Source organism: Mugil cephalus, chromosome 21 (assembly GCF_022458985.1).
Source record: "Mugil cephalus isolate CIBA_MC_2020 chromosome 21, CIBA_Mcephalus_1.1, whole genome shotgun sequence".
In the NCBI taxonomy this organism is placed as follows: domain Eukaryota; kingdom Metazoa; phylum Chordata; class Actinopteri; order Mugiliformes; family Mugilidae; genus Mugil; species Mugil cephalus.
The window spans coordinates 5,723,585-5,742,809 of record NC_061790.1 but is presented as its reverse complement, the minus strand read 5'-3'; the positions used below and the strand labels follow the sequence as shown (position 1 = coordinate 5,742,809).

General features: G+C 45.9%; 1 protein-coding gene across 1 annotated transcript in view; it reads left to right on the top strand.

Annotated features, from left to right (window-relative positions):
• Positions 1-19,225, top strand: part of fut8b (fucosyltransferase 8b (alpha (1,6) fucosyltransferase)) — an 82,350-nt gene that overhangs the window by 58,109 nt on the left and 5,016 nt on the right. The window contains exons 6-7 of the mRNA XM_047573585.1: positions 4,961-5,198; positions 10,528-10,774. Coding sequence (XP_047429541.1) covers positions 4,961-5,198; positions 10,528-10,774 — 485 coding nt within the window. The remainder of the gene's footprint in view (positions 1-4,960; positions 5,199-10,527; positions 10,775-19,225) is intronic.

Genomic DNA, 19,225 nt, shown 5'->3' with positions numbered 1-19,225 from the left:
TACCCTCTCCCCGACACACACACACACACACACACACACGGAATTATCTACCTCGTGAGCGTTCATGCAAATGTTTCAATCGCACGAACAAACGCACATATGTCTTTTTTGAGGAAATCTTTCACACCCGCCCGTCTCATTTGCACATCCGTAACTGTCAGCATCGGTTTCCATGAGTAGCAGGTGAGTGGTGTGATAGCAGACGGTTCCAGCAGTCAGATCTGACAGGCGGGATTCTTGTTGTTTGTCAGCGTTTTAGTGTCACACGCTCGCATGGCAAAACATGTTGACACGCGTGCGGAGACGCGAGGCGACAGATTGGCAGACTCGCATATGCAGAGACGCAGAAATCGCCTGCGCCGTACCAAGACGGACACAAACGCGCACAGACACGAGGCGTAGACGGATGCGCACGCGCACACACGTGCATCCCCTCCAGGACGCATCCACTCGCCCCGGCCGCCCCGCTCCCCCGTTCCCCTGCTCTGGCGGCGGTGCTGGGGCTTTCTGACGGGGCGGCGCGGCGCGGCACCAGGCCCTGCAGCATTAATGAGCCGGTGTGTTTGATGAAGAGGACCCAGTCAGTCTGGCTGGGCGGAGACAGCACCACTAACAGCTGCTGTCACCGCCGCTGAGGGATCACACCGCTCCACCAGCTGCCATCACTAATTCATCACACACACACACGCAGGCGCGCGCAGATGGATTCACCCGCACCTATGCAAGCGATTTGGCGCGCACATGCGAGCTCATCCACATGACTGATGCGCATGCTTGTACACAAAGAGACAGCGCGCGTGTGTGTGTGTGTGTGTGTGTGCGCCTCGCTATCTCGCTGACACACACTAACACATCTATATGTGTACACACAGACTCCTCCCTTCTATCCTGCTGTGTCTGCCACCCGCACCAGCCTCTCCCTTCATTCCCGGTTTAACTAACTCCATCTCTGCGTCTGCTCCATCTGTCCACTCGCAGCGTTCAGATGGAGCTCGACCGGACAGGCTTTTCATCTATTTTTTGCACCGTGAGCTTTGTGTGGCTGGTATTAAATAGTAATGAACGAGATTGTCCTCTCTGATCTTGGGCGTTCTTGAACTGCGGCTCCCGGGGTCGACTTGTCGCTCAGCGTGTCCAGGTTAAATTTAAAAACCTTAATGCTGTAATGCACCGATGGACTAATGGGATGTGCTTGAGTGTGAAAGGAGTTGCCAACGGTAGAGGCAAACCACACCCGCATCCAGAACTACCTGTTTTGCCCGTGTCTGGATGGAAAAGTTGCACATATACACCGATCAGGCATTAAATTATGACCACTGACGAGAGAATTGAGTAACATTGACGCCACAGGACTCGGATTATGGGCATAGGGAAGGTGGTCATAATGTTATACCAGATTGGTTTATATTTGCCTGGGTAAAAGGAAATTACTCTTCAGTCGAACAGTTAATCTGTATTTATCATTAAAAAAAAAAGGGGGAAACCAGGTGAGTTACTATTAGCTGCAATGGTAGGAAGTTACAAACTTCCTCTCCTAATTTGGGTCGTCTGACTAGTGTCAAGGGTGTGGGACGTCTGCGGTGTGTCTCGGCCTTAACAGTCGTTGCCACCCGACTCATCTCAGAGTGGACAATTAAAGCACCTGTCTGTCTTACCATACATCCATAGATTTTGACCACAGCAGCTGTTTTCAGCAAAGACAAACTACAGACTTCTGACAAAGCCCCCAAACAGCCAGTAAAGTTAGAAACTATCCGGTGAACATACATCATTTATCACTGCCTTAAAACTTTAGTCCTTTTTGATGATTAACTTGTAATTGCGAGCTTTAAGGCGTGTTGACACGCTGCGGTATTCTCGTTTCTTGGTGTTCCTGCTAATTTGGATGCCAGAGAAGCACAGAAAAGGGTGCACTGGTTAACCACACACCCACTGAATCTCATTGTTAGAACAGAAGATTAAAAAGAGCGTCAACCTTGTGAGCTAATAGTGGAACATCGATGAAATGTTGTCTTCTGCATTATTTAAAATGCGCGCATTACACAGGCGTTTGCCTTTCAGATCTCATCCAGCGTGTGGTTATATCCTATTCTGTGAACACATTCTGCGTAGGTACACAGTTTGAATCCCACTCAGGAAAAGCACACTCTGCCAGTAACAATAAAAACTACTCGATAGAGAAGCAGTTACAGAATGCGAAAACATTAAATAGCGGTTGCAGTGAAATTTTTCCAGCAGTAAAAAAAAAAAAGAAAAGTACAGAAAAAGAAGGTTGATATAATAAAACAACCTGAAAGAAATGCTTAAAGCTTCTAAACCGGAAACGCCTCCTTGCTTGGATTTTTCTGATTGCCGCGTGAGTTTTCTGAAGCTGCACCGCAGCCGTTGTGGAGGTTCATGCAAATGAACTAGTCCTTCCAAATATTGCCTGTTCTCTATAGGTGTTTTTTTTCCTCCACAAATCCATGAGCAAAATGTAAAGAAAAAAGAAAAAAACTTTAATGAGCTGAATATAATGTGCAGCAGACGGATGAAACATTGCACCACATTACCGCAAATCTGCTTCCGACCGAGAGCAGCAACGCAGTCATTTACGTAAAATCCACAGGAGTCTCACTTTAATTCTGTCCGTGGAGGTAATTACACAAATACTTTTGACACGTGGGTATAAAGTACGCCTACTGTTCCGCAGCCTCCTCTCCTCTTTCAGTGCTCTCCAGCCAGGAAATCCGTGTTAGTCCTCGCCACTGATTGCTTTATATTTTACACCGTAATTCTTCCCACGAACGTTCAGGGGCTTTTCAAACTGGAGCAGCTGAAACCTGCCTTAGACGCTTCCTAGCTTTTGTTTTATTCCTCTTCTTGTCGCCAGAGATCGCAAATCCACAGAACTTTGGTTACATAAGTAACTCTAGTTTCTCTGCTGTGCTCCATACTCTAGTTGTCGCAGCAGACTCCATTTCTTCGTATCTGGCAAACGGTTTGTGCTGGTTGTCTTTAAACGCACCAACTCCAGGAATGTCACCACATGCAGCAGATTTAAAATTTTGGCATCATGCAAAATACACGAAGAGTAGCAAATATTAGCTAAGTAAACATAGTGTCAACACATCACAAGAGTTCCAACGCCTAGTTACGCCCCTACATTGGCTCGCCTCTTTATCTCTGACTAACAGTGCATCGCCACCAATGCTCCACCAGCTGACCTAAAACTCGTCCTGCATTGGTCCTGCACTGCAGCTCCACACACTCGGATCGGGTGAATGTGGGCCTCGCGGTGGATACGTTCCCTTGCGTCATGCTCTCTCAGCTTCGGTTGTCCTCACACGCCGTCCATCAGCAAACAACACCGCCGTGGAACTCTGTGAACTGAAGTGCTCCGGTGCCGCTCCCGTGTTTGACGCTCGACGCGAACACCGTTTAGAAAGGCACTTAACCCACACCACCGAGCGGCACGAGAGCCGGCCTTCGTGCATGCATCCGCCGTCATTATCCTCGAACCGCATCTCTCGGCGATTCCAGTGACATCATTACCGAGCCGCAAACGGTTCGCGCTTTTAGAGGTCCCCGCGACTCAGATGCCAAGATATGAACGGAGAACAATCTTTACAGAAGGTCTGTTTGTTTCTCCGGACGCCACTGCAGATTATTAGCGCCGCAAGTTAGTTTACACCTGTGAGGCCGGTGGAGAAGTGGCAGCCGTTACAGCTCAGAGGAAGTACCTGTGCGGCTTGTTCTGTCAGCTCGATTGCCGCTGTATTCTGTTCATGTTATTGAACAGCGGCAGCGGTAATCAGTTTTCTGCTCCTAGAGGATCCTCTCGTCCTCCTCCTCCTCTACTTTCCTTCCCCCTCCTCTCTTTTTCCTTTTCATCTCCTCAGTTTTTTGTCTCCCCCCCCCACCCCAATCCTCTCGTTGCTTTTCTTCTCCTCTTCCTCTTCCTCTCCTGCTAGTGTGTGATAGGCAGCGTTAGCCGGTGGGTGCCGGGCGGCCTGATTACTGTGAACCATCCACAGCTGCAGCAGCCTAATGAGGAAAACACTCCCATCAGCCAGTAATTGCTGTTTAGGAAGCCGGTTGGCACGAGCGTTGCAGAGTCGCTCAGACCGGCTGCAGAGCGAATCACAACCCGCCCGGCAACTCATCCACAACACAGCATGCGTTACTCTGTTGGTTTCCACTTTTTGTTATTGTTGTTGTTGAAACAAAAAAAAAAAAATTCTTCAAATTCCCCAGCGTCACTCATTTGGTTTTCTGGTATCCCGCTCTGACTTTGGATGATATTGAAGCTAATTTTTGCGATGAGGAACGAGAGTAAGGAAGGAGCAGTCAGTCGTAGAGGAAAGGAGAAAAGAAAAGAAAAGAAAGAATACGAGAGCCAACAACAGGAAGAGATATTGAAGGATAAGGCTTACAGTACTGTAACAAACCCCAGGAAAAGACCAAACCCAATGACGCATTTGGCCATCTTTCAACAGTCTCCATCAGTGGAATTCATTCGTTTTTAAGAGGCTCTTTAATTTCCTAAAGCAGCTGTTAAACAGCACTTTAATTTTTTTCTTATCTTTTATTTTATTACTCAAACAGGATCCGGTTGAGAATTTTCTGACCGGCTTGTCCTGCCGCACATTAACCGCTTCATTCCACTCATTTTCATGTTGGAAAAATGAGAAAGGAGGCTACGTTTTAACGTAAGATATATAACGGATTTATCCTTTAACAGCAAGAAAAAAAAACAGAAAAAAAGGAGAGACAGAAAATGACAGGTACACAGAGAGAGGCAAACTGAAAAAATAAGGGAGAGCAGGTAACATAAAATGAGACTGGAGTAGGAGACAGTCAAGGAAAACAAACAATATCAGCCATGTGTTATTACAAGCCAGCGAGCGGGTCTTTGAGAGACACCGGGTGAAGGTCAAGCAATAAAAAATGTTGAAACATTCCTTCCTTCTCCTCTCAGAACCCCCCAGACTGCAGTAAGGCGAGAAAGCTGGTGTGTAACATCAATAAGGGCTGCGGTTACGGCTGCCAGCTCCACCATGTCGTCTACTGCTTCATGATCGCTTATGGCACCCAGCGCACGCTCATCCTGGAGTCTCACAACTGGCGCTACGCCCCCGGGGGCTGGGAGACCGTCTTTCTGCCCGTCAGTAACTCCTGCACCGACCGCTCTGGGGCCACCACTGGACACTGGTCAGGTGGGTACAACCCCCTAAACGACACACACATTCACAAACACACACACATTGACAGCACCACAAGGATTTACGCCCAGTTACTGTGATTGGTTACTTAATTATTAAATAACCCTCAAGGGTTTTGGACTATCCCGGCTAACAACAGGAGCTGCCAGACTTCTCTTTTGTGCTGCTGCAGCAAGTGTGAATTCCCTGGCTAAGCAGGACTGAGCAATTCCTGTTAAAGCACTTTGGCAGCCGGCGTAGCAGCAGCAGCAGCAGCAGCAGCAGCAGCAGGTTACTGCTCACAGATTTCATAGCCAGAAAAACCCGTGACTTAAATCCTGTAAACAACCCACTCCTCTGAGCGGCAGTGAGTTCATACTTGTGGAGTCTGATAGAGGCTGACATCATAGGGAATACATTTTGAGTCATCGTTCGTCATTGGCACCAGCAGCGGCCCCATACCACCTCTAGTTATTTAACAAGAGGTACTATTGTTGGTGTAATTGGTCTTTGTGTGTTTATTCTTACCTTTGTGCATGCTCTGGGGTTGTTGGACTCTGGTCCGATTGTTAATCGTAGTTACATACACCGATCAGGCATAACATTGCGACCACCTTCCTAATAATATCTAGATCTCTCTTGTGCCTCCAAAACAATTGTGACTCATCACAGAATGGACATGGGCTTTCTGAGGGCGTCCTGTGGTGTCTGCAACACAATGTTGTTAGTGTGGGAGAGTTGGGTCCTGTGGGTTGAGGGGAGGGGCGTCTGTGGACCAGGCTTGTTCCAGCGCGTCCTTCTCCTCTCAGAGGTTTTAATGTTGTGGCTGATTGGTGCAAATTGAATTGAACTGAACTGACAGCTGTAGATTGTTATTGTTGTTGTTGTTGTTGTTGTTGTTGTGGAAAGGATGGCTCTGACTGTTGCCTGTCTCTATGGGCCAACCAGAAGGCCTGCTGTTTGATTAATTGCAATTGAATTTCCATGGTCCCTTGAGTATGAATTCTTTTAGAGTTTTCTAAAAGAGATACCTCAGCATTTCCTCAATTGATCGTTTCATGTTCATCCGTGGTCCCCAGACGACGGCGTCTAACGATTTGCTGGTCTACACAATCTTTCATCACCAAAATGAAGTTTACAATTTATGGTTTTTAGCGAGATGTATTGAGTGGATTGCAATGAAATTTGGTGCAGACGTGTACGTTCTCCTTAGGATGATGATTTGAGGATTTAATCTAAACTAAAGTACTAGCATTCCCTTCAGCTAACATGGTTGTAAACGTAGCCTGTCTTTTTATGGTTAGCATTACAATTCTGCGCCAGTCTCCATGAACATTTTGCTCACTGTGGACCCTCTGGTCGACAGTGAACACCATGTTCATGCATAAGTATGTGTAGCTGGCACCAGAATACCTTAGACCAAAGATTAACGTGCTTGTTGGGAGGAAATGGATCTCCCTACCGGTGCAACAGTAGCAGAATGATTTATGAGTGACTTAAACAGCTGTATGAATCCAAATAGTGATTTTAACATGATAAATGGAGAGTTTTCCTCCGCTAAACCGGGAAAATCCGAAGCATTTGTAAATGGCGATCCGTTATGATTTGGAGGTTTTACGATGAGACTGTGCATGCCTCCCCTCTCTCTCATTGCGTTCTCATCACTGCGTCCTTTCAGCTCTTCGTTTTTTCTCCTATCGCTTCATTTGACTTGTGCTCTCCTGGGCTCTCCCTGCTTATCTCCTGCTGTCCTGCTGCCTTCCTCTTCTTATTCTCCTGCCTTTCATGTGTCCTTTTCTACTCTCTAATGTATTTCGGTGGTATCTGTCTCGCGAACAGCCTCCTATAGATCCATACACGCCATCTGGCTGCCCGCGCCCAACAGGCAACTCACTACCAACGCCACTCCCTACCGTGGGCTTTTTAGCATTCTGAACTGTCGCCCACATAAAATCCTGCAATTTGCAGAGGCAGTGGTTTCTGATAATCAATTCGGCTAACTAGCTGGGCATAGCTAATGTAAGCCTGTTGGGTACTTGGCTATGCCTGCGGTCATGCCTATTCTGTTAACAGTGCAAGCAAGTGCATTCCTTGGGGCACTGGACCACAAAGGGATGCTAAAGCCTTGGTTTAATAAGTAGATATACATTGAATATCTCACTAATTAAATGGAATGTTTGCCCATGCCAGTGTAATTACTGCGCTTTAATGTCGTGAATACTGATCTCTTGAAACATGGCTACGGTGCCAGTTTAAACCCCTGGATTCCTGGATGATGGGGAGCTCAGCACTCAACACTGTTGGGTTGTAATTTAATAATTATGCCACTCACAAACTCATTTAAAATGCTCTAAATGCCATTAATTATTTGGAGTTACCTTCATATATAGACATATATGTATGTATAAAACATATGCTTTGGGTGAATATTGTCTTCTTTGTGGTATTTCACGTAGCAGCCCCACAAAGTCTCAGTTTTCTCATAAATCTTAACATCGTTAGCCCACTTTCTGTTTAGTGTTTCCCCCCTCGAGTGTGAGGCATTTATAGACAGAGAGAAGATGCATTGTATGTATGCATCTATGACAAAGTATTTATTAACGTATTGCTTCGGGGGGGAACATCAAAGATGGCGATGAAGTCATTATGGGACCTGCTGATTTACTTTCCACAATTGGGAAATGGGGGATAACAAAAACAAAACAAAAACTAAACTAACAAGAAAATCAACATTGAAATAATCCACAAAGGCTTGTCCTCTATTATTTGTGATATAGCTGAGCTAAGGTGGTAGGAAAACTGCGTTATTTTACAGTATACTTTCTCAGTTAAAATTGTATACTTTTACAGTATATCTGAGTTTTAAAGCTGTTGTCTTTGGTGGACTTTCCACGCTGCCACTCCGATTGTAGCGATGCATTTCACATCAATCAGCAACTATTAATAGCCAGAGCTGAAGACTGTGGCAACAGTAGCACCAGAGATGGAATAGGCTACAGCAGCTACAAAACTGGCAAAGCCTTTTGGAGAGAAGCAATGTTACTAATGTAACCCAGGTTCTATGAATGCAGAAATTTGGGAGTGTCCCAAAAAATGTTTCTGATGAACTCAACTATTCAGAGGAAGCACATCAGACTTAAAAAACAAAGTGATTGACTACAAGGACAAACATGTGATACCACTGTTGGGGCCTTTCCTAGAAATGGGAGATCGTTCCTTTGTTGTAGCTTTATTAAAAGAACGAATGACTAAAATTATCAATCAGTTGCATTATATAATCCTTAAGTAATGGGAATAAGGATCGAAGTGGCAGCAAAGCTTTGAAACACATGGTCTCAACACAAACACATGTTGGAATAAAACTCTGTCTTAAATTATGAATTTATTGACTGCAATCTGAGCCGACATTTAATAACAAACTTTCGAAGTCGACTCTTTTTTAATTCTCTGTTCTGTCAACACTCTGAATAAAATTTTGATATCCAGTCTTATAGCCTATTTAGTCAACGGTTGCGTGTTGGTTTCAGTTCTACCACAACTCTTGTTTTCACAGGACAGCACCGCGGCCCATTTGTTTGACAGACAAAAATCTCAACACACGAAGGGGCAAACCAGTCTTCTTGTGGAACAATGTTCCTTTGATCAAAGAGCTAATTTGCCAAAGAGAGAGTATTCCTTTGGGGTTGTCTGTAGAGATATTGGTGCCTTATGTTCGAGGCTGAGAGCAGCAGGAGAAACGTGATGTTCCCTGCCATGTTGGGACTGAAACAAGAGATCTCCAACTTTATAAACTCGCTCTCAAGTCTGTTATAAATGGAAAGGCTCTGTATCACATGTCTGCACGGTCATATCGCTTGTGATTCTTCGGTTTCCTAGCCATGTCAGCCTCATGAAATATGTATGAGGTGCGGCACGCGTCATAGGCTTAAAAAACAAAATTCTCTCTCAGTGCAGATGCATAGGCTTTAATTGAAGATGCAGACAGTATGCGGCGGCTTTCGAGTTGAGATGAAATTTCGGAGAGCTTTGTGATCAAATTAAGTAGCTGTGGGAGGAAGACATACTGCATGTGTGCACATGTGTGCCAAGAAGAGCAGGCCTCAAAATAAGCCCGTTCCCCCTTATGTGAATCATGCCAATACTGTTATATAAGCAAAGACAGGCCTGGGAATATTTTTTCTATTCAATATTTAATGCCTCTACCAATTTATATTCAGTTCATGCTCCGGCATACACACACACACATTTAAGCCTCTGTTTCTGTCCTTGTTTTTAACATGTTTTTTATATACCCTCTCTGTGAAAGGCCATTTTTAATGACTCATTATGCCATTTATTTGGAAGTGTGTTGTGGAGGCTGTTAGCGGTGGTATTAGGGCCCGTCTGTGGCGGTTACAAAAGCCACTTTAGTCTGAAAGAACACAGACCTTAAACTTACGTAAATCAGGGGTTTACACACACGTGGAGAAAAAAAAAAAAAAAGAAATGAAAGAAAAACACTGCTTGGGAGTTTAAGATTGAAACAGGGTGAAGGTTGTGTCTGCCAGGCACATCCCCTCTGGCGAGATGAGATTAGCCGCGGCTCTTTGTGTGGGTTTGTGCGCGTGAATGCGTATTTCGCTTTATTGTCATTCTATTTGGATCCCCATTAGTTGTCATTGTCTGACCAGTGGGTGCTTTTGTTGGAGGGTGCATCCGTGCACCCGTGCTTTCCACTTTTGTCCAGGTGTGCGTCGCGCGCTCCTTACTGTACTGCGCCGTTGTGTCCAGACTGTTGGCCTTGAAGTGTAGGGAGGACTGGCAGCGCACAGGGGCTTTCTGCTGCCCACAGAGGTGGCCTTCATAATCGGCCCTGCTCATCCCCTCTGCCCAGGGCTTCTTCCAAGCAGGACTCAGCCCGGGGGCGGGGGTGGTGGTGGTGGGGGGGTTGCAATGCCAGACCACCTGTCTCAGCCCCTGGCTCTATCCAGCCTCGATGGAAAGGAGCTTACCTTGGACTTTATGCAGGTAAAGGAGTAGCTGTCAGTCACAATGGCTGGAATCTGAGGTTGGGGGTATGGACTGGCACGCTGGAAATAGAGCAGAAGTTAATCTAACATGTATGCAAATTAGCCCAGGTTACGCTTTTATTCAGGCGAAACGGCAAAGCCACTTCCTCTTCCCTTCAGGTGCTGCTTGAACGACAAACAAACTCACCTGTTTGGGTATGGGACAAAAACAGGCAAATTGAACTCCCTGTCTCCGGCATTTTCACAAGACTCTCACCTGTCGTAGACTTGTCTAGAAAAACAATGCACATAATCAAGCTCGAATCAAACTTAAATCTCCTTTTTGGCCCTTCCAGGAGAGGCCCACGACAAGGACGTCCAAGTCGTGGAGTTGCCCATCGTGGACAGCCTCCACCCTCGGCCTCCGTACCTCCCCCTGGCGATCCCCGAGGACCTGGCCCCGCGCCTGCATCGCCTGCACGGCGACCCGTCCGTCTGGTGGGTGTCCCAGTTCGTCAAGTACCTGGTGCGCCCTCAGGCGTGGCTAGAGAAGGAGATCCAGCAGACTACGGCCAAGCTGGGCTTCAAGCACCCCATCATCGGGTAAGGCCGCTCATCTTTCTTCCCCGCCTCCTTTTAACGTGGCAGTAAAGCGCAAACCGAACACACGGGGAAAACAAAGGCAGTTGTTAGGGCTGTGGTGGAATATAAACACTGCTTTGGGTGGTGTTAATGCGAGTTTAATACAATAGTATTAAAAACAACTTAATTTGATAGTAGTGTTTGATCTGTTTCCACCTTAATTTATTTTTGGAAGGCGTTCGCTGCGCCGCTTACACCCGTTCAGCTCTTATTCATGCACATCAACGGGGGTTAAAGGAATTTCATCACTCTGTGCTCATCGCTCAGTGATTTTTTTTAACAGCGGGGACACGATATATCTGATTCTGCCTCGTTACTGATCTGACGTTTATGTCTTTTTCATAAAGCGGTTACATCACTAAATTATTAAAGGCAACAAAAAAAAAAAAGTTTATTACACCTTTATGACAGGATTAAAAATAAATGGCCTGGTGGCTTTTCCATCATCAGCGGTCGTTTCAGTTAAAAGATAACGCTGGGTATCGTCTATATTTTTCTCGTTTCTGACAAATTTTAAAAAAAATAAATAAATAAAATAAAGGCTCAACTGCACAAGTCTTTTATAGTCAAAGCAGCGTATTCCTCATTCAAATCCACTGTCATCGAGAAACTATTAAAACACCAAAGAGCGACACCCGAAGCTTGTCGTGGCGACTTGGCAGCGCCTGACTCCACTTAACTCAAAAATGATGAAAGCGCTGCAGAGTGTTAAGTGGCGCTGAGGCAGACAACCTGAGATGTCACCCACCTGTCACTCAAATCCCTCTTAATTATTCATAACTCAACTAAATCCCTGATATCATTTAAATTATTGGGTTAATTAAGTCTTCACTCTGTGCTGTTGACCTGTGTGGGGGTAATTAACCATATAGACCAGACGTGTTTCTTGTACCAGGCTGTAGGTATGTTGCTGTAAAGTTTGGTGTTTAAACGTCTGCAGAGATTGATTCGTTTTTTGGAGGCAGCCTCGAGTGGCCACATGAGGAACTGCAGTTGGTTTATTGTTTCAGGCCTGGAGAATACCACTGGCTTGTTACAGGAAACACATGACCTGTTCTAGTGCAATAAATATTAAGTAGTATTTATTGGTTGTATATACACCTGGTTGTGATAACACAAGAGGCTATTCAGTCCCCAGGTGAAACCCCAGATGCACGCTGCAATATTAGCAGATGAGAAGCTAACAGTGCAGCTATGTTCAAAGTTAAAACATGAGGGGTCACTACTTCATCTCTCCAACAGTCTGGGGGTCCTTCACCTAAAAAACATTGAGGACCCCTGCTCTAAAATCCACCTTTAGGCATTACAGGAGGGTACACATGACATGTAATGCACCAGGTATTACTTGAAACTCAAACGGTGCAGATGAGATGATACAAGCTATGTCAGATATGGCATTACTAAGTCTGATTTGGTATTGCCTCAGCCTTTTTTTTTTTTTTTTTGGTGTGACTGCATGATTCATGCGGCATCCAGAGTTTCTCCTCTCCCTGCGTGAGATTGACGTCCTATTGTCCGGCTGCACCTGGAATTAATTCGCCAGAGAGAGAGATGATCAGTTCCCGTGAGAGCCGCTCCTCATCCCGGTGGAGGAGCGCGCGCGCGCAGTCAATCTACTGTAAACCGCTCGCGAGGGCGGCTTTCTAAGAAACGAGTCGGGCGCGTTTAGCTGTTTATTTACTTGTTTACTTTTCTCTGTACCCCTGTCAGCCCGTCTTCGTCAAACCGGCGTTCATTTGCTGTCTGCCAGCCTCGTGTTCCTCATAAATAATTCCTCGCAGCAGCGCTTCAAACCTGGATCAAATGAGACTCGGCAAATAATTCTCGGCAGTTGTTTTAACCTACTTGGTCTGGCAGACGGGGGTTGGGGGTGGGTGGGGGGGGTACCGTATTAGGACAACACGCATCAACACTGTCAGGCTCTCAATCATGGGTTAGAGTATGTGGAATGACTTCGCTGGGATTTGCCTAAAGTTCCTGCAGCGTCCCGTGAGTCCTGGATCCACCCGCCTGCTGGTGGAGGAAGCGGTTTAGAACAAGAGTTATCTCCTAATAGTTTGTGAAGTCAGCCTGGTTTAGTTCTGTCACCATTTTCATAGCTCTCACATCCATATGTTCCAGCTTCCTGCCCTTCATAACTTATCTTCTTTATATTTGGCTGCTGGGAGCGATCGTCGCAGGTCTCGGTCATTTTTCCCGCCCCGCTCCTCTCCTCCTCTCCGCTCTCCCTGTCTTCTTTCCTCAGATGCTCTCCTCTTTGGTTTTTCACCACTCTGCCTTTCATCACCCCGGTAGCCGCCGTCTCTCGCCACTCTTTGTCTCTTTTCTTTTTTTTTTCTTTTTTTTCCCGTCCATGTTTTTCTTCTGTGACTCATCCCACTTTATTCAGCCTCCCCGTCCTCTCACATCCCCTCATTTGTGATCGCTCCTCCGTCTTCATTTGTTCGTGCTGCTCGAGGATTTCTCGCATTTCTACTTTTCACCTCTCGCTCGCGTACCTCGGGCGCGCGTCCGTGCGCGCGCAGTTCCCTCGCCCTCGTAGTTTTCCACGCACGTGGATGTCGGCGTTTCTTTGTGTTTCCCGCTCCATCCCACCCCTTTTCTCCCTCTGCGTCACCGGGGAACGGGTTTATTGAAAGGAAGCGAGGTAGAACAAAGTTTTTATCCCCTTTTCTCCCCCCACCCCCCTCCCACTCCCCCTTTTCCTTCTCAGCTTTTGATACAGCCACTCCACTCTGCACTGATGTTGCAACAAAGTGCCTGTGTGCTTCTATCAGCGCTGTGGGGGAAGGCGGCGTAAGTGTGTGTGTGCAGAAGGGCAGCGGGGGGTGTGAATGTGAGATGTAAAAGAAGGGTTGAAAGACATCCACAGTGTCGGTGTGAGGGGGGAAAAAGGCGAGAGGGCGACGGCGGTGGGAAAGCCGGGGTTTGATGGAGAGAGTACCAAACTCGGATAGAGAGACAGCTTGTCCCCAGAGCGGCCCGCCGAGTGACAGACGACCCCCACATGCCTCGGCCGCCGCCACTAACCGCTCTCTCCCCCTGCTGCTCCCTCTGGACGCGATTTGCAGGAAGGCTGGAAGCCACCGGCTAAAAGCAGCCATCAGCGCCAGGGCCACGATTTAATGCTGCCTAATGGAGGTAAAGGTAGAAAGGTAGAAAGTACTGCCTCCGCTGCAGCGTTGAGCGCAAATGGCGACCAAGAGGTGGATTAACAGTTTGTTATGTCTTAGTGTCGGGTTTATTCTATATAGTCTATATAAATCTCTGAATCTCTTAGTGTGATACACCGATTTCATCCTAATATTGTGTAGGTCTCTCCTGTGTCTCAAAAACAGTTGCGTCTCATCAGAGAATAATGGACATGGGCCTCCTGAGTGCGTCCTGTGGTGTCTGGTAACAGGATGTTGTTAGTGTCGTCAGTCAGTTTGAGATCTGGTGAATTTTGAGGCCAGGCTGCATCGTGCTGGAGACGACTGCTGCCATCAAGGAGTATTGTCAGACATTTTTTTGATAATAATTGCAAATGTAAGATAAATGTTCGTTGAACTGTATGCACAGATAAGTATAATAAGTATAATAATAGACGAAAGCCTAATTTAATGTGCATTTTCATGATTTATGAAGAAGACTGCTTGTATATTAAGTTGCCATAGCGACAGTCAAATTATTATTATTTAAAATCAAATAAAATATACTTACTATAAGTTATTAGGGGACACGTGATTACCAAATATTATTAACACGTTTTGTAATTGCACTCATGCAGTAATCAAATCGTCCTGTTACGGGGTTGAATTTAAAACAACCCAAGTGACGAAGAAATTCCTAATAATTTCTGGGATTTCATGCCTAAGATGGAAAAAAGTATTTTCTCAGAGGTGCAAATAGATGCAGTGTTCAGAAACACAATTTTTTTTAGTGGTAAATTTTTCAGTAACCGGAGAACCCGACGTGATTCAGAGAATCACAGGTCTTAGAATTTCCCATCAGAACATTGAATCATCACAAGACGGTCAATGTCAGTCACTTTTCCTCTTAGTAGTTTTAATGTTGTGGCTGATCGGTGCATTTCGAAAGAGGTATCGAAAGGGCAATAAAGCTCCATTATGTCTAAACGTAAAGTGATTTGCTCGTCGCCCTTCACTTTGTTGGTAACAATTAGTTTCTAGTGAATGTCCAAGGCTCCGGTTGCTAAGGTAACCCTCTTCAACGTCTCAAACATAAAATAAAAACATTGCAGCATGAATGAAGTCAACTATTGCATTTGAAAAGAAAACACAGCCATCGCCGTCACTCCATCTGGCGGACGGTGTGTCCTTGTGGCTGATGTTCGGAGAACTCGGTACCTGCGTCAAAGTCGAGACGCTGAGATTTTAACTTCGTTTCCATTCCCTGGTCTCTTGTCGGGGCTGACGTCTTTCCTCGCTCGCAGCATCTCCGGTGCATAACGAGCAGCAGATTTCCCCCTTTCCCCCCAGTTTTCAACACCTGCGATTTGCATAATTAATAAACAAATCTGCCACTTTTTTAATCAAAATCAGTCAATGACAAGTGTTAGTCAAGCGTGCTTCAGTGGTGTTAAAAAAAAAAATGGAAGCTAGCATTGATTGAGGGGGAGAACTTTTGGCCACATCGGAAGAGCAGCTGTAAACGTAACACTGATGTAATATCAGCTTTTTAGCAGGTCATTCACACACTGAGCAGATACACAGCAACACCAGTTTGCAGTGTGAGTGACACATTCAGACGGTAGCTAGAAATCCAAACAACATGACAGAAAGGAAAAGGGGTTGAGCGCACAAACCCATGGAAAGAGGTCGTCCAGAGGCACGAATAATAATATTCATCAGATATTTTGGCGTCGAAACAATTTCATTTAAAAAACTCAAACAAATGTCGTCACTAGTTGTGGTATTTCCACAGTATTTTAATTGTAATTGGCACATCTTAGCATGCGAGAGGCAGCGGGATCAACGTCTGCATCATTTCGTCTTGGAGAAGCAGCCTTTGGACCGGTTTTGTAACCCCCCAAATCAGGTCCCACCCAGGTTTACACAACCCCGGCGTGAACGAATGGAATTTCTCCACGTGGGATCGATTTAGTCAGATCCAGTTAGACTTAAATCGTTAATTATCTTGCATACGTGCAGCTCTTCTTGGTTGTCACAACCCAGTCAGATTTCAGGCCTGACGCTGCTCTCGGGGGTTTGTAGCTTCTGCTATGTCTCGAATCTCCCTCTGGTCTCCTACGTTCTCGAAACCCGCCTCATGAGACTATTAATGAGAGATTGCAGGAAAAGGCGTGAGTGTGGATACCACAGATTCCTGCTCTTATTCCTCTCGAGACCTTAATCGCAAATGAGGCAGATTTCAGAGGATCTGGGAACCGTCGCGTTCATCGCCTGCCCCTGGAAGACGAGGGCCGTCCGCCCTTTCTTTTATCTCATCTGTGTGCTTCTCGTTAACCTGCCTCTTGACGTCTTTTTATGTACATACACTCACCGGCCACTTTATTAGGTACACCCTGCTAGTAAAAAGGTTGGGCGCCCTTTTGCCTTCAGAACTGCCTTAATTCTTCGTAGCATGCTTTCAACAAGTTGTTGAAAATGTCTTCTGCCGCTGTAGCCCGTCTGCTTCAAGGTTCGACATGTCGTGCGTCCACACTACTGCCGCTCACTGGGTATTTTCTCTTTTTCGGACCATTCTGTGTAAACCAGCAGTTGTGTACATCAGCGGTTTCTGAAATACTCAGACCAGCCCGTCTGGCACCAACGACCGTACCACGTTCAAGGTCACTTAAATCCCCTTTCTTCTCCACTCTGATGCTCGGTTTGAACTTCAGCAACGTGTCTCGATCACCTCTACGTGAATAAATGCGTTGAACTGCAGCCATGTGGTTGGCTGATCAACTATTTGCGTTAACAAGCAATTGAACAGGTGTGCCTAATAAAGTGGCAAGTGAGTGTACAGTGCAGCGCTCACTGTTAGTTTAGGGCGAGACTTTTTCGTTTTGTGTGTTCAGGTTAGGTTCATAAAATTGAAAAGTCAATAAAAAGTATATATATAAAAAAAAAATAGTCCAGAGTGAAGCGAACCAGGGCTGTAAAATCGAGTCGTCACGTGACCCCTGTCACGTACACCTCACCGGCATCCGTTGACAATTTAACGGCTTTTATCTGGAAAATGCTCCCAGATTTCCTCAGCTCTCTGCTTCCGTTAAATTAAATTTGTGTGTAATGTATCTCGCATGAGTTTAAGTTGGTCGTCTGTTATATTGCGTTAAGCCGAGCGTGCAGTTTCACTTCTGCCGAGATGAGCCGCAATTAAATGAAAAAATATGATGATGAGATATGTCACCAAATACTTTAATTTGTCATCAGCTATAATTGCATCCTTTTGTTACCAAACTATTGTGTGAGCTGCCGTTTTTTCCTCCCCATCATTATTATTTTTATGGCTGAGCCTCGAAAGCCAGAGTTGCTGCAGTCCTCTCCACTGGCAGCCGGAGCACTGAGGTCGTCCTCCGACAAATAATTAATTCGGTCTGTACGCGATTGTCACAATCCGCCAGGATCAGCACTTGCTGCGTCTAGTGTGGGTGTGTTTGATGTCTTTAATGTATGCTTTTACGCCCACCATGAGAATTGCCCTGCCTCGCCAATACCGTATGAATAGAGAGAAATGAATTGAATTATTGTGGCGGGTGGTGTGGGAGAAGAGCACTCAGTGGGATCTGGGAGGGAGGGAGGGAGGGAGGGAGGGAGGGGACGCGTAAGAGCCGGAGCAATACCTCACCGTGTCCTCTGCTGCTCTGACACACGGGGAGAAAGAGAGAGAAAAGGGGCAAGACAAAAAGAGAGTTCCCGGGAACAAAAAAAACCCGACAGACATGAAAAGAAGCGAGGGAGCCCGACACAAGGACGGAAAAGCCTGGTGTCGGGACCCCTGTCCGATCAGAGGCGCCGCCGCCGCCGAATGAAGCACTCCCGAACACACATGTCGCCCGCTCGCCCTCCGGTTCTCACCTCCATCCTTTTGTTTGCCACATAAATAAAGGCTCCACGTCTCCAGCAAGGCGTCCCCTATAGTCTCTGATTGATCTCTGGCCAGCGGTAGAAATTAGGAACAGCATGTTTATTCTCCCTCCCTCTCTCTCTCTGAACCTCTTCCACATTTTTTCCCCGTTCTCTCAGAGGCGCTGGAGGCAACCTTGAGGTTAGAGGAGCTTTTTCAATCCCCCCGAGAAGCCGAGAGATCCCGAATAAGGGAGAAGTGAAAGACTTTATATCTCTGAGTAAAGCCCCCTGACCTCCGAATGTTCCAGTGGAGCTGCTCCGTGGACGCAGCTGGTTAAACTGGGCAGCTCCCACAATCCCACAATGAACAAAGTGGAGAGCGGGAGGAAAAGAGTGAGCATTAAATGTGTCGTCTTCTTCTTTTTTCATCCTTTTTTTATTTTTTTTACTCACTTTGCTCTCCCTGAGGCCAGGAGCCACAGAGCGGACACAGACGGGTGGTTTTTTGCGGTGGAATACTTCCGGATGGAGTAAAATAGTGTTTCAGGGTCCATCAGTTTAAGAGATGCCTCGATGTCAGAGGAGATCTTCTTGTTCTCATTCATCCTTTGTTCTCTTTTTTAAGCCGTGCACCTTTTTTCCTCTGGCGTACAGCTGGTGACAGCTCTCCCCCCATTTGTCCTTCCTCACTGGAAGCAATGACAAGGACACTGGGAAGGATTTTTTCTTTATTTATTTTTTATTTTTGTCCGTCTTTTTGCCCCGCCGCGTTTCTTCCCCTCTTTATCGCCGTTTTATTTCCATCTTTTCTCTCTTTTTTTCTTTTTTTCCCTTCCGCCCCCGTCTTTGTCTGTTTGTGTTTGCGCCAAACAATGGAGACATTTCCCAAAATATGCCATTCAAGTTAAAGTGCCGTTCCTCTTTTACTTTGGCGGCAGAAGAAGAAACGCTGCTGGTTCGCGAAACGACACATGAATTGATTGTAATTGTGGAAGCGCTTTAAACTAGGCCGTGTCAGTAAACATCAATTCCTTTTCATCTTCGCCACTCTGTGTGTTTGTAGAAGGAGAAAAAAAAAAGCCTTCACTGTTTTTATTGACCCATCAGCAGTTTTTCTCACCTTTATGATTACTTTGTAGATCACTATTTCTCATTACATGGTAAAAAGCAAAATAAAACATGTTTCTGTCTGAATTCAGTAATGTATAATTCAGATTGTGCGCATTTCTGAACCGTGGTTCAGCATTAAAACAGCTTATAGATGTAATATTATTGCGTAAAAGGACGTTGTAATCATCAGGGTGGATGAGTTGGAAGTAATTTTGAATATGGTGAGACATTATTTATTATTAACTCCACCAAAGGACCAATAAGACGATGAGAAGACGGTGTT